Source organism: Hibiscus syriacus, unplaced genomic scaffold, assembly GCF_006381635.1.
Source record: "Hibiscus syriacus cultivar Baekdansim isolate YM2019G1 unplaced genomic scaffold, ASM638163v2 tig00110893_pilon, whole genome shotgun sequence".
In the NCBI taxonomy this organism is placed as follows: domain Eukaryota; kingdom Viridiplantae; phylum Streptophyta; class Magnoliopsida; order Malvales; family Malvaceae; genus Hibiscus; species Hibiscus syriacus.
In genome coordinates, this window is record NW_024062901.1 from 3,201,351 (window position 1) to 3,214,773 (window position 13,423).

Genomic DNA, 13,423 nt, shown 5'->3' on the forward strand with positions numbered 1-13,423 from the left:
ATAGGGTAAACTACGTATTTAATATCTAAATTATTAATTTTAGTAATTTTCGTATCTAAATTTTTAATTTTTAAAAATTATACGTAATATTTAGTTTTTATTTAATGTTAGTACACGTCGTTAAAAACTTAAAGCGTTTAGTACCTAAATTATCAGTTTTGGTACCGAAACTTATAATTTTTTTTTCAAAACTTAACGTTAAATTTTGAACTAGGGTATTAAAATGAAACGAAATTAAAATTTTTAATGATGAGATACTAAAATGAAATAAAAAAAATAGACTTTAGATATGGTTTTGAAAAAAAATGAAAGTTTAGATACTAAAACGGATCAAAATTGATAGTTTAGATACTAAACTCGTAATTTTTTTTCGAAGCTAGGGGTGAGCTTTCGATCTAGTCGAGTCAATTAGAGTAAAAAAATTTCGAGTTATTCGAGTTGAGTTCTATTTTACAACTCGGAGTTGACTTGAAATTATTTTCGAGTCGAATCGATTTTTTAAGTTTCTGTTTAAATTTAATTGTGAATACTTATAATATTATTTGGTTCCAATTTAAGTGAGTTTCTATAACCATATATACAATACAAATATGTTTCTACAGATTTTTTCAATATGCATATATTATACAAAGTTCAAGGACTTCACTCAAATTTGAAAATAAATCTACTAATTACTAAAAATTTTGAGTTATTCGAGTTGCATTTTACAACTCGATTTGAATTTAAAATTTTTTCGAGTCGAGTTTATGAAATTGTAACTCGAAGTCAATTCGAGTCGATTTTTTGAGTAAAAAAATCATTTTTTCGAGTTGAGTCGAGCTTTGCTTACCCTGTTCGAAGTCATAGCTTTAAAAATTAAAGCCTGATTTCTCATATTACCCTTGACAGTTACGACCAGTACGTATAACTGTTCAGGGCTTTTTCGTCATATAGGCCATCCAAATCATTATCAACGCGCGAGATGAGCGGTGTATTTCACACCAATTCCAAGTTCTAACAAAAGACGTAGCAAAATTTCGGTGTTTTTTTAATTAGATTTGAAAAATTGATTTTATTTTTATCTTCAACGCTTAAAAAAAAGACAAACTGAAAAAATGGCGAGGAGACCGGACGAGGAATACGATTATTTGTTTAAGGTTGTATTAATCGGCGATTCTGGTGTAGGAAAATCTAACCTGCTTTCCCGATTTACTCGGAACGAGTTTTGCTTAGAATCTAAATCCACGATCGGAGTCGAATTCGCCACCCGCACTCTCCAAGTAAACATTTCTCCCTCTTTCTTTCTTTTTTCATTTTTTTTATACTTACTTTAGTTGTATTTTTCTAACTTAGTGTAGATTTTATTGTTTTTGGATAAATTATTTCCAGTCCTAAACATGCGGAAGATCTGATTTGATCTTTGTTTAATCCTTCTTTTTTATTTGAATTTATGTTTCTTTTATTCGGATTTGATTTAGATTTCAAAAACAGTGTAGATTGAGTGATACAATCAATGTGGAGATTCATGATTATTTCATAAATCTATGAATTTGGCGGATTTTGTGTTTAGTAGAGTGAATAAGAGTTTGATGAATTTGACAAATTCATCCTTTCTATATTTTCCAAAAGGCTTAAGTATGCATGAAGATCATTTAAGCCAATGAGCTGTTTTTTGCACTCTATTGAAATAATTAAGCCATCTGACCAATTTTGACCGCTAAATCTTAACAGTTTTTATCCGAGATATTACTGTCACCTGATACACTATGGTTCTGTCGCCCAGAATCTGTAGATTTAACGATCAGCGTAGGTCAAAGAGTTGAATTGATGAAATTTTGAAATATAGATGCTTAATTGTGTTAAAAAGTTATGGTCTTAATTGATTTTTTTCAGAAGTTTGAGAGCTCCATGCACCCTTAAGCCTTCTAAGAATTTCATCCTTACAGTTTAGATTAAATCATGCTCTCAAACATAACATGAAGAAATGGAGTTGATTAAATCTCGTTGTTCTGGTTTGGTCAACTTTGGTGGGTTCTCTTTGTGTATTATGAATTTCTGCTTGAAATTGGGGTACCAAATATATTTCACTATATGAGAAAAGTAAATGGAAATGTAAATATTTCTCGTTGATTGCAAGTCTTGCCATTGTTTGACTCATGCTTTGTCTTTTGAGTGTATCAATTCCTTGGAGCTATAATTGAAAACATAAATTTAAAAGTTCGGATTTGGTTAAGTTCATGTATTTCATATAATTTAGTTAAGTTAGTCAATAAATAGGCATCCAAATCCGTAAATTTGAAAAATGGGTGGTTATTGGCTAGTTTGTTTATCAGCTATCACCCCAAATTAAGGAGATGATTAGGGTCATCTTTTTGCAATAGAAATGCCAGACAAAGTGATAAACTCTGGGAATGCTAATCCACATTTTGATGTGAAAAAAACAGTGCAACTGACGTTTAAGATTGAAGGGTATTCTTTTAATTACTAGAACATGTTGAATGTTTGAGCGACAAGTACTTGAAATTGAGTTAGTAGTAATTTTTCATGAGTTAGTGGTAAAAGACTTGTGTTACTTTCGAGTCTCAGTTGACATTAGGTCTAGGGTTTGAACCTGGACAATATCTTCCTCTGCCCTGGTCAATAAGAAAAGGATTAAAGGTCACCTTTGCCCTTATAGTAGACCCAATCTATCATTTTCGCCGCTATCAATTTAGCCCTCAAAGTTGCTTAATTGCATCATTTTATACATTGCTTCTAACTTAAAACCCTAAATTATAAATCCTAAGTTAGGGTTTAGGGTTTGTAATGTAGTGTTTTGATTTAGAGATAGGGTATAGAATGATACAATTGAACAACTTCGAGGGTTAAATTGATGCGAAAATACGATAGGGGCTAAAGTGATAAATTAGGTCTACTACAGGGGCAAAAGTTACCCTTTTGCCATAAGAAAAATTGTGAACGGACAAAAAATTATTCATGAATCATGTGGTGTTGTTTGTTCTAAAGTTGCTGTTATTATTAAAACAAGGTAAAGAATGTTGCTTTTTTAAGTTGATAAATTCTATTCTTTATGTGAACCTTTTAAACTTGAGATTTACTTAAGTTACTTACACTTCTTATTTCTATCATTTAACTTGATGGTCTACCATCTTAGAACTGATCTTAAATAAATAAGTTTAGATTCTAGTCCTTTTCTTTATCTCGTCCCGAGTCGATAGAAAATGAGTGACGGATCTGTGTGTGTGATAAGGTAAATGTTCCTAACATGCATAGCTTCTGTCAGGTCGAGGAGAGGACCGTGAAAGCACAAATATGGGACACTGCTGGTCAGGAACGGTACAGAGCAATAACCGGTGCTTACTACAGGGGTGCCCTTGGAGCTCTTCTGGTCTATGATGTTTCCAAGCCGACAACATTCGAAAATGTAAGCCGATGGCTGAAGGAACTCAGGGACCATGCGGATTCTAATATCGTGATTATGTTGATCGGGAACAAGACTGATTTAAAGCATCTCCGAGCGGTTGCGACCGAGGACGGTCAAAGCTTTGCGGAGAAAGAGGGACTTTCGTTCATTGAGACATCTGCACTGGAAGCAACAAATGTCGAGAAGGCTTTCCAGACCATTCTTTCCGAAATATACCGCATAATAAGTAAGAAATCTCTTTCTTCAGATGAACCGACACCTGCGAGTATTAGAGAAGGGAAGACCATTGACGTCGGGACTTCAGCGGCCGACTCGAAAAATGCTTGCTGCTCATCATCCTGAACATATTCCTCGTAATGAAGTTGAGGGTTTTATTGTAGACTCCTTTTGTGAGTGTTACAAACATTTGAATCATTCATGTTCCTGTATTACTGCATGGGTCTGTTTGTTTAGGGGAAAACTAATTACGGAATTGGTTTTCCCCCAAATTCAGTGTTTGTTTCATGTAATTCGTTTTCCGGAAAAAAAATTCAGTGTTTGGTTGGAGGAAAATTGGTTGTTCAACGTAAAACTTTTTTTTGGTCAACAAAATTTCCTTTGTGTTTTCTGGAAAATGACTTACGGTCTTATTTTTCGAACTTTTCACTTCAAAGAATAAATACTCAAAATAATTTTATTTTATGAATTTAATATTAATAAAATATTTTAATATCATTTTAATCAAAATATTAATTATTAAAATATTTAAAATATATTTATTAATATTTCTAATAATATAATATTATATTTATAATATTATAATAAAATAATCAATTATATTATAATAATATAAGATATTATATTTTTGTTTTAATAATATATAATAAATTATTAATAAAATTTATATTATTTATTAATTTCATAGAAATAATATTATTAAATTATTAATAATGAATAATATTATTTATATATTTAATATTAATATAATAATCTAATAATATTTTAATAAAGATATTTAAAATATACTAATTAATATTTTTAAAATATAATATAGTATTATTACTTTAATAAATAATTAATATAATTTATAATATTTTTATTTCAATAAAATATATCAATATTAATATTTTTATTAATAAAATTATAAAAATAATATTTAATAATAAAATAAACTATTTTAATATTTTAAAAATAATTTTATTAAGTTTTATGATAAATAATATTATTTATTGTATTTAATATTTGTAATAAATAATTTTTAAAAAACTCATCAACTAGTGGAAAAAAATGTTTAAACAACATCTTCCAAATATCGTAAAACGTTTTCCAAAAAATGTAATTCATTTTCTTGGAAAACATTTTTCAGAAAACGTTTTCTAGAAATATAATTAATTTTTCAGAATTCAATTTCCAGAAACCAATTACAACGAAACAAACATACCTTTAGTAGATTTTAGTGATGATTTTGTTATGGTTGCAGAGTGTTATTGATTGATTCGTTTTGTTTACCACACCTATTTACCCATGTCAATGGACATATTTAAATATCTATGAATATCTTACCAATTTTATTATTGTGATTTCAGATGATATTGGGATTTCTCGATTATTTTTCATAACATGATTACAAATTTAAATTCAGATAATCATGATTTGAGTCAGTTAATTAACTTTTGAGAAAAAGGGTAGATAAGGCTCTCGTATTTAAAAAAAATAACGTGCTAATCGTATTTTTTTAATAATCAATAAGGTCTTCAAACTTGGAAAACAGATTCAATGTGACCTTTTGATTAATGATTTTCGTTGTTGACATGAGCTAACGTGACATTTCATAGTACTAATGTAGTAATCCATAATTGATGATGATATGTCAAATAATGTAACATATGTGTTAAATTGATTTTTTTTTTTTTGTTGAGTTCAAGCATCAAATTGGATTTTTCTAAATGTTTATGGACTTATTTGAGTTTTAAAAAAAATAAAAATATCTCTAATTTAAAATAAAAAATTATTCAAAAAATTAATATAAAAATTAAAAATTAAAAATTAAATTACTAATAATTAAAAATATATTATTATATTTTATATTGAATTTAACCTGATTTTTATTTATATAAACATGACTTGTCCATCCTATACAAATTTTATTTTATACATTTACCTTTAATTATCTTAAACTCTAAATGTTTTTCTAATTTGATTTCACTAATTTTTTTATAAAATTAAAATAAATAAATAAATACTATAAAGTCTTATAGGAAATGAAATTTAAAAGTTATAGAATTAAAATTTATGTATAAATTATCATAAATATATAATTTAAAATATTAAAAAAAATAGTTATACAATTCAAAATAGCATTTTAGTGAATATAACATGATAGAGGAAAATATGTTTGAGGATTTTTTTATGATTCCTAATACTTTTTTTAGTTTTCAAGGAATAAAAAATTTGATCCTATAAAATAAAAATAAAATAAAACTCACGTTAAATTTGACATGCATAAACATAACAATATAATTATATTGTTAAATAAAATAAAATTCATGTTATAATTCATCTCTAAATTGAGTGAATCATTTTACAAAAACATCTTCAATCACTTTAGTTTATATATATATATATAGTAATTTAATTTTCATTTTTAACATTTTTATATTTATTTTTTTAATATTTTTATAGTTTAAATTAAAATTTTAAAATTTAAAATATTTTCTGAAAAAATCAAATAAGCCCTTGATTTTTTTTAGAAAAAGTAAATTACTTCAAATACAATCGACCTTTAAGCGAGGGCACGAAAATGCCACTGATGCTTCAATTTTGTCAATTTTAGCACTGACGTTTATGTTTAACTTCAATTAAGCCACTCCGTCGTTAATGCGTTAACGGGACACTGACATGACATCTGTTTGCTGTGACGATGATGACATGGATGACTTATTAAAGCCATTTAATCTAAGTAGGATCCTTGTTGGTATTTTAAAAATAATTTATTTAATATAAAACCCTAAATCCCAAATTCATTTATCTCATTCTCTTCTCATCGGCGATATAAATAAAAAACATAAGGGGTAGTCTGTGGGTGTAGATATCCAGCTCAACTGAGGACATCATGGTCCAATGATAATCCCGGAAGGATTTTTTTGGCTGCTAAAATTATGGGAGTTTGATTCAACCTACTTGTCGATTTTTTGCTGGATTGATCCTCTAATGAATCCATGAGCACGCGTTGTTCTTGTGGGATTATTGAAGAAAATCAAAGCAAATTAAATTACAAGAAAGAATGAGAGAATTACTTGGATTGTGATTTTTGTGTTATGGTTTGTATTGGTATGGTGTATAAATCATTGATGTTACTACAATGGTTAAGAAATTTTAGGTTGGAATTTTTCGATTGTACTTTTTGTTTATAATGGGATGAAATTTTGAGGATTAATGGTTAGATTTGGCTTAAGGTTTAGATGACTTTGTAACATTTTTAGTGAATGAAATAATGGATGTAAAATGCCATCCTTTGATTTATGTGAAATTGAAAATTTTATATAAGAAAACATGAATGGTAAATAAAATAATTTTCATTCAATTAGATTTGTGATTGATAATAAACACGTGTACAAAAACATAAAGTGCACATAAGCACTTCAGTCGAAATAGTTTCAACCTATAAAATCCATCAAAGTAGGAAACACAATATCAAAGTCAGTAAACACATGTGTTTAAATGATCATAATTCATCAACTTAAGTATTTAACCCAAAATATCCAAGTTCTAAAACAGTATCAACCTACAGCATCCTTAGTCGTTTTGTAAAAATATAAGGACAATCTTCTTGGAAAATATGGGTTATAGTGCTTGACTGGCTTAAATGTTGGTTGGCAGTGACATCTTTTTGTGAGGCTAACATCCATTTAACTATCATTATATTTCCTGCTTGCTGGTTGGTTAGATTAAATTAGTGGCTTGGAATAGGGACAAAGACAAATGGACTAGCTAATGATGTTGGTGTTTGTGAAATGTGGCCTTTGATGATGTTGTGGTCGTTGATGTAGTTATTCTCCTAACATATATTCACATGCGTGTGAAAATGAGAAACATAATTTTGATATAAGGTTAAAAAAGAAAAAGGAAATGGGAAACATATACTTGTAGTTTTGTCATGCTTTGTCTAAATTCAACCCTTCTTTGATTGGTTTGTCTTGATGTATTGAAATTAGTTCATCTTGGTGGGATGTTACCTCAAATTATCTCTTTGCAAGTCCTTTGGTTGTGTCATGGTTGACCACACTTGGAGCAATACATTATATTTTTCTTAGGTCTTCTCGGTGGCCTTCTAATCGTTGGTGCTATAACTAGCTCACAAGCAGTGTCAGCTAACCATTGATTAGACCCTTTCATAGGTTTAATGAAGTGGCTATAAATCTCTTGCTATGTAGTTATAAAACAACAGTTGTGAATATAAGCTTCAGGCCACTGATTATTGAACACCATTACAGAAACATGTATGCATGGAATTCTTATCAAAGAAAACAAATCAGTGATTATTGAACACCGATAGAAAATTAGAACATAAAGTGTCATGGTATAAACCAGTGAGATCCCACTTTCTACATGAACATGAATGATTTTCCAAATCAATAGTATGTTGGTTAGCTGGTCCAGAGGACACCTGATATTTTTTTACCTCCAATTGGGTAGACCAACACCTACACAACAATCAATCAATAATTAGTAAGAAAAAAAACTTCTAGCAATTTTTTTTGACTTGGTAGACTGTTGAATGACTAAACAATACCTAGTGAACTGTTGAATTGCAAGTTCAATTTTTGTAGATTCTTGGACACAAACTTCCAGTGTACTTTTCTACAACTTCCTTTTTCATAGTGTTTTTCCATTATCATGATCCTGATCATCTCCATTAAAGTTATAATTAGTTTATCTCGAGCTTTCAGAATCATTTTGTAACAGAAAAAATTTGACAGTTAGTATCCATAAGATGAAAAGAAATTATGTAACTAATTTTAATCATTTACCTTGTTAAAGCACTTAGACAAATTATTGAGTAGCATGACAGATTTATTCTTTGGGGAGAAATGAGATTTGGGCCATTGGGCAGGATCCTTTGCATTCAACCAATCACAGGTTGGTTTTGATAATACCTGCAGTTCAACCATTGCATCTTCAAACTCTTTTTTGTATGTTGCTCGAGATGCCTTAAACAATGCATCCTTTAAGTTCATCCGTTTGAATTAAGCATTATTCTTAAAGTTGGAGTACAAATGTCTCACATAAGTCCTATGCTCAACATTAGGTAAAACATGTACTATTGTCTTAACCAATCCCTAAAAAACAGTAAGCAAAGTATTAGTAAACTTATCAAAAAAGAGAGAAAAAATATGTAAGGAGTAAATCATAATTACCTTTTTCTTGTCTAACATAAATGTGATATTATGAGAGGTTGCAATCTCTAAATTAGTTGCCCAAAGTAAAAGAAACCAATACCAGGATGATTCATTTTCACTCTCAACAATAACATAAGCAATTGGATAAATGTTGTCATTACCATCAATACCAATAACAGCCAGAAGAGCACTTCCATAATAACCCTTAAAGTTACAACTATCAATACTAATTATAGTCTACAGCCTTTGAAACCTTCTTTGCATGCTTGTAAACATATGTGCACTCTTTCAAACACCTTATTGTTCAGTTTTAGAATGGTTGTGCTACCAAGATTAGAAGCTCTAATTTCTCCAAGATAATCATATATCTTTGAGTATTGACCCTTGTGACTCCCAAGGATCATATTAAGAGTTAAGTGCTTAGCTCTCAGACATTTACTCAATGACACTTTATACACATGATTTTATAACACATTTTTTCTTAAAGCTTTAATAGGATAATTAGGATCAACATTAAATTTTTCAAGATATGTTTTAGCCATCCACTTGTAGGTTACATTTTTATTTTTAAACCCATCAAACAATTGTGCTCTCCTATATAAGACTTAATCTACCATGAGGTGTTTGTCTCATCTTTTCGATAAACCATTGATGCCCAAATATACCATGGACACCCTTCTATGCGAACAACATGTATCCTTACATTTTCAATTCTTTTGAATATGAGATCAACCCTATTCTTAATCCCATGTTACCTGACAGCCACTTTCAACTTCAACTTATCACAAAAAATCATCCAAACTTTAAACTGTGGATTTTTTATATCAGTTTTAATGTTAAACTCAGGACATTTACGTTTTCCTAAATCATCTGAGTCTGAGTCATTTTCACTATGTAATGACTCTACTCCATCAGTCTCATCTTCATCATTTGAACACACAACAACCTTGCCCTCATCTTTATTGTGTAACCCATTAAATTCTTTTTCAAAATCTACTCTCACATGTACCTTATGTACAAATCCCTCTTCATCACTCACATCATATTCATTGTACTCAAAACCACTATCAGTATAATCACTTTCATCATCTACATATTTTGTATCTTTTTTCAGAGTTTAACTCAATCTTAAATGTTTCATGGGTTTCAGTTTCATGAGTTTCATTTGTATTCAAAATGGTTTCAGTGGTTTCTGTCCTAAAGTTTAGGGCATCTTCTTCCAAGTACAAATGAATTTGTCTATTTTTGGGCATATCTTCTATCATGTTAATAACATCACAATCTATTCTTAGTGGCTTAACATTTAATATTCCCCCAAGTTGTTTCCAAAACAATTTTCACAAACCAGAATAACCTAACTCTTCTACAATATCATACATCGCAAGCATTAACATACTGTCCATATGGCACATATAAAAAAACTTGCCTTCTTGCCAGTGTACTTCAAACTAGATGAATTTACCATAAAGTCACCATGGTGCATTACAATTGTAAAATATTCAAATTTTGTACTTGTAAAAAATCATAAAAAATAAGTTGTTTTTTCAGAGACATAATGGTGGTCCCCTTACCCAACTTTTAGAATACTTTTTTAGAAACATAAAATCCAATAGATGGGCAACCATTCACATTAAACTCGAAGAAGAAGAAAAAACTTAGACCACATTTTTACAGCAGTATCAATCACAATATATATAAAAAAAAGTCATATTTAGCAACAATCATAAGAGGAAAAATATATCGAAAACAATAAATGAAAACCCTATTTCATCAAAAATCTAAAAAAAACCTTATTAAGCATACAACAAAGAATTTTTTAAGAAAACCCCCTATTTTAGGTAAAACCCTAAAAAACTTCAAACCAATATTTTTCCTAATAAAACCCTAAAAATATTTCAAACCAAAGAAAAAATAACATTCTTACCATATTTCATGCTTGTCATTCCTTTGGATGGCAAGAATTGTTTCTCCATATTGTCTTTACAATGAAAAATCAAATGCAATAAATTTTTAGTCACATAGAATTCATTCACAAAAAATCGTGTTTGTTCGTATGAAGAGTTTTGGGGTTTGGGTGGGAATGGTTTAATTTTGTTTTTGGAATGATGATAGATTAATGAATTGTTTAATTGATTTTGGGAATAATAAAGTCGTTTACAAAACTATATCGTTTTAAGTCTTTATCCGTCGTTTTAAATAAGTCATCCATGTCATCACCACCACGACAAACAGATGTCATGCCAGCATCTCGTTAACGAATTAACATCAGGTGGCTTAATTAGAGTTAAACATAAACGTCAGCGCTAAAATTGAAACATCAATGACATTTTCGAGCCCGCGCTTAAAGGTCAGTAAATTTGAAGTAGTTTACCCTTAAAAAAACTAATTTGACCATCGAACTCGATCAAAAAACCAATTTAACCCTTCTACCACATCATCATTCATGTCACCAATCACCGTGGATTGCCACCTTAGCATCGTGAAGTGTCACATTAGTACTGTAACGATCAACGACGGAAACTGTTGGTCAAAGAGTCACACTAGATTTGGTTTTTAAGTTTAAGGGCCATATTAGGCTTAACAAATACAAGGACCACATTGATTTTTTTTTTAAAAAGTATGATAACTTCATATACCTTTTGTCTTAGCTTTAAAAAAATAGATTAAAATATCTGAAGTTATATTTTACTCTCTCTCTCTATATATATATATATGAAAAAAATATTTTTACACTAATTAAATACAAATAATTAACATATTTACATATCTGATGAATAATTTGATTCTTATTTGAATTTGTATATCAGTATTTAAATTTAATGAGTATATTAAACAAATTTATCTTACTGAGACAAGGATGGCAGTTCGGATATATCATATGCATGTTAAAATTATATTTACCGTGGGTTCAAATCGAAAACAAACACACCTTAAAAGGTATATCCGTCCTATTTATGCAGATATTCAAATCTGATTTTGAGTTATAAAATAAAGGTAAAAAGGTACTCCTGTAATATCCAAAAAAAAATGTTTAAGCAGTAAATTGATATTTTATCTCTGAATTATTTTGGATTTATAAAAATACTTATGATTAGTAATTTATCTCTAAAACAAAAATGGATTATTTATGAAATTTACCTTTAAATTAAAATATGTTAACTACAGCCTTAATCCCTAAAATCTCTAGTGTTTTCGAAATTGAAAATTTTTAGAGTTTAGTGACCAAAATAGAAGAGAAGAAAATAGTTGAGTGATAATTATTGTAATTTATATAATTTATAACAACATGAATTAACACAACCGTTTGTCAATGACGAAAAACTTGTTTTTTTAATTAGAGGGCCCACATTGATAAAAAAAATATATGATGAGGACCACATTAGTTTTTTTAAAAGTATAGGGACCTCGAGTGTCTTTCTACCTAAAATAAAATTTGTGTTTGATTCCATAAAGATTTAAACTTTTTTTTTTATAATTTTAAGTATTCGACATATAATATAAAAGTATAAATTATTAATTTTTATATAGATTTAGATATCTAATAGATAATAAATTTAATTCTGATTTGGATAGCTATATCTGAAAATAAAACGGATTTGAAAATTTAAATAAATTTATAGATTAAGATGATTCAAAAATTTTAGATATCCGCTCAAATTTCATTCTTATTAGGCATAAAAATATATATCAGTTCCATTTAAATTTAGCTTAGTTTAGCAAAGATACGCACATGCTAAGTAATCTAAACATAAGATGCACATTATGAAGGTATATTAATAAAATTATCTCTAACGTTTGTCCAATGGTCACTTTGTCCTCTATGTTTTTTGTAAAACATTTTAACTTATCATTTTGGAACAAAATATCATCGGTTGAATAAAAAATATTAGTTGACTAACTGTGAATACTTCATACCGACTTAATAAATCCACGTGTGATATCATTGTAGCAAAAAAATATTTTTAGATTAATTATAATTAATTATAGGGCTAATATAAAAATAAGTGTCTATATTATGCCTCGAAAAATATTTTAGTACCTAAAGAATTTTTCGTTAAAAATAGGTGTCTAACTTTTTCTTTGTTACCATTTTAGGTGTTTAATGTTTTCTCCCTTATCATTTTAGGTGTCCGGATGTTAAATGCCATTAAAAAATCTCGTTAAGTGACACGTGTCATGTTCTGATATTTTTTGATTTTTTTAAAAAATTATTTTATATTAAAAATTAAAAAAAAATACATCACCGGTGTGTTTCTCCCCTCCCCCTTCTCCCTTCCCCATTTCCTTCTATGCCACGGTCGATTAAACGACAAACGACCGACCAACACATTCGATCAAACAATTAATTACCACGATTGATCTAAGGGATTTTTATGATTTCAAAACCCTAAAACAAAAAATTTCAATTATACCATTTTTTGACGTTCAATCGGTTGCGAAAGCGTGGAGTTTTAGTCATGGATGGTTGGCCAGCCACACGTTGTTGAATGTTTGACCAATTGACGTTGTTGGTAGCAATCAACAGTAGCAAAATGATTGAAATGAAGTTTTTAAAAGTTTTGGGATTTTTTAAGATTTGAAAAAAAATTATTTTAAATTATATTTTTTATTTTAAATAAAAATTATCAAATTATCAAAATGT

At 28.8% G+C, this 13,423-nt stretch overlaps 1 protein-coding gene across 1 annotated transcript; it reads left to right on the forward strand.

The window, feature by feature from the left end:
- The first annotated feature begins 1,055 nt into the window (after positions 1-1,055).
- On the forward strand, positions 1,056-3,760 carry LOC120145166 (ras-related protein RABA2a-like). Its single transcript, XM_039159056.1, has 2 exons — positions 1,056-1,259; positions 3,263-3,760. The coding sequence occupies exons 1-2, from the start codon at positions 1,095-1,097 to the stop codon at positions 3,743-3,745; spliced, it is 648 nt and encodes a 215-aa protein (XP_039014987.1). The 5' UTR covers positions 1,056-1,094; the 3' UTR covers positions 3,746-3,760.
- Positions 3,761-13,423: the final 9,663 nt, after the last annotated feature.

Excerpts from the sequence above, each read along its gene's own strand:
- LOC120145166 (XM_039159056.1), top strand. The coding sequence starts at position 1,095 with ATGGCGAGGAGACCGGACGAGGAATACGATTATTTGTTTAAGGTTGTA. Across the intron at positions 1,260-3,262 it reads TCGCCACCCGCACTCTCCAA|GTCGAGGAGAGGACCGTGAA; the intron begins GTAAACATTTCT and ends AGCTTCTGTCAG.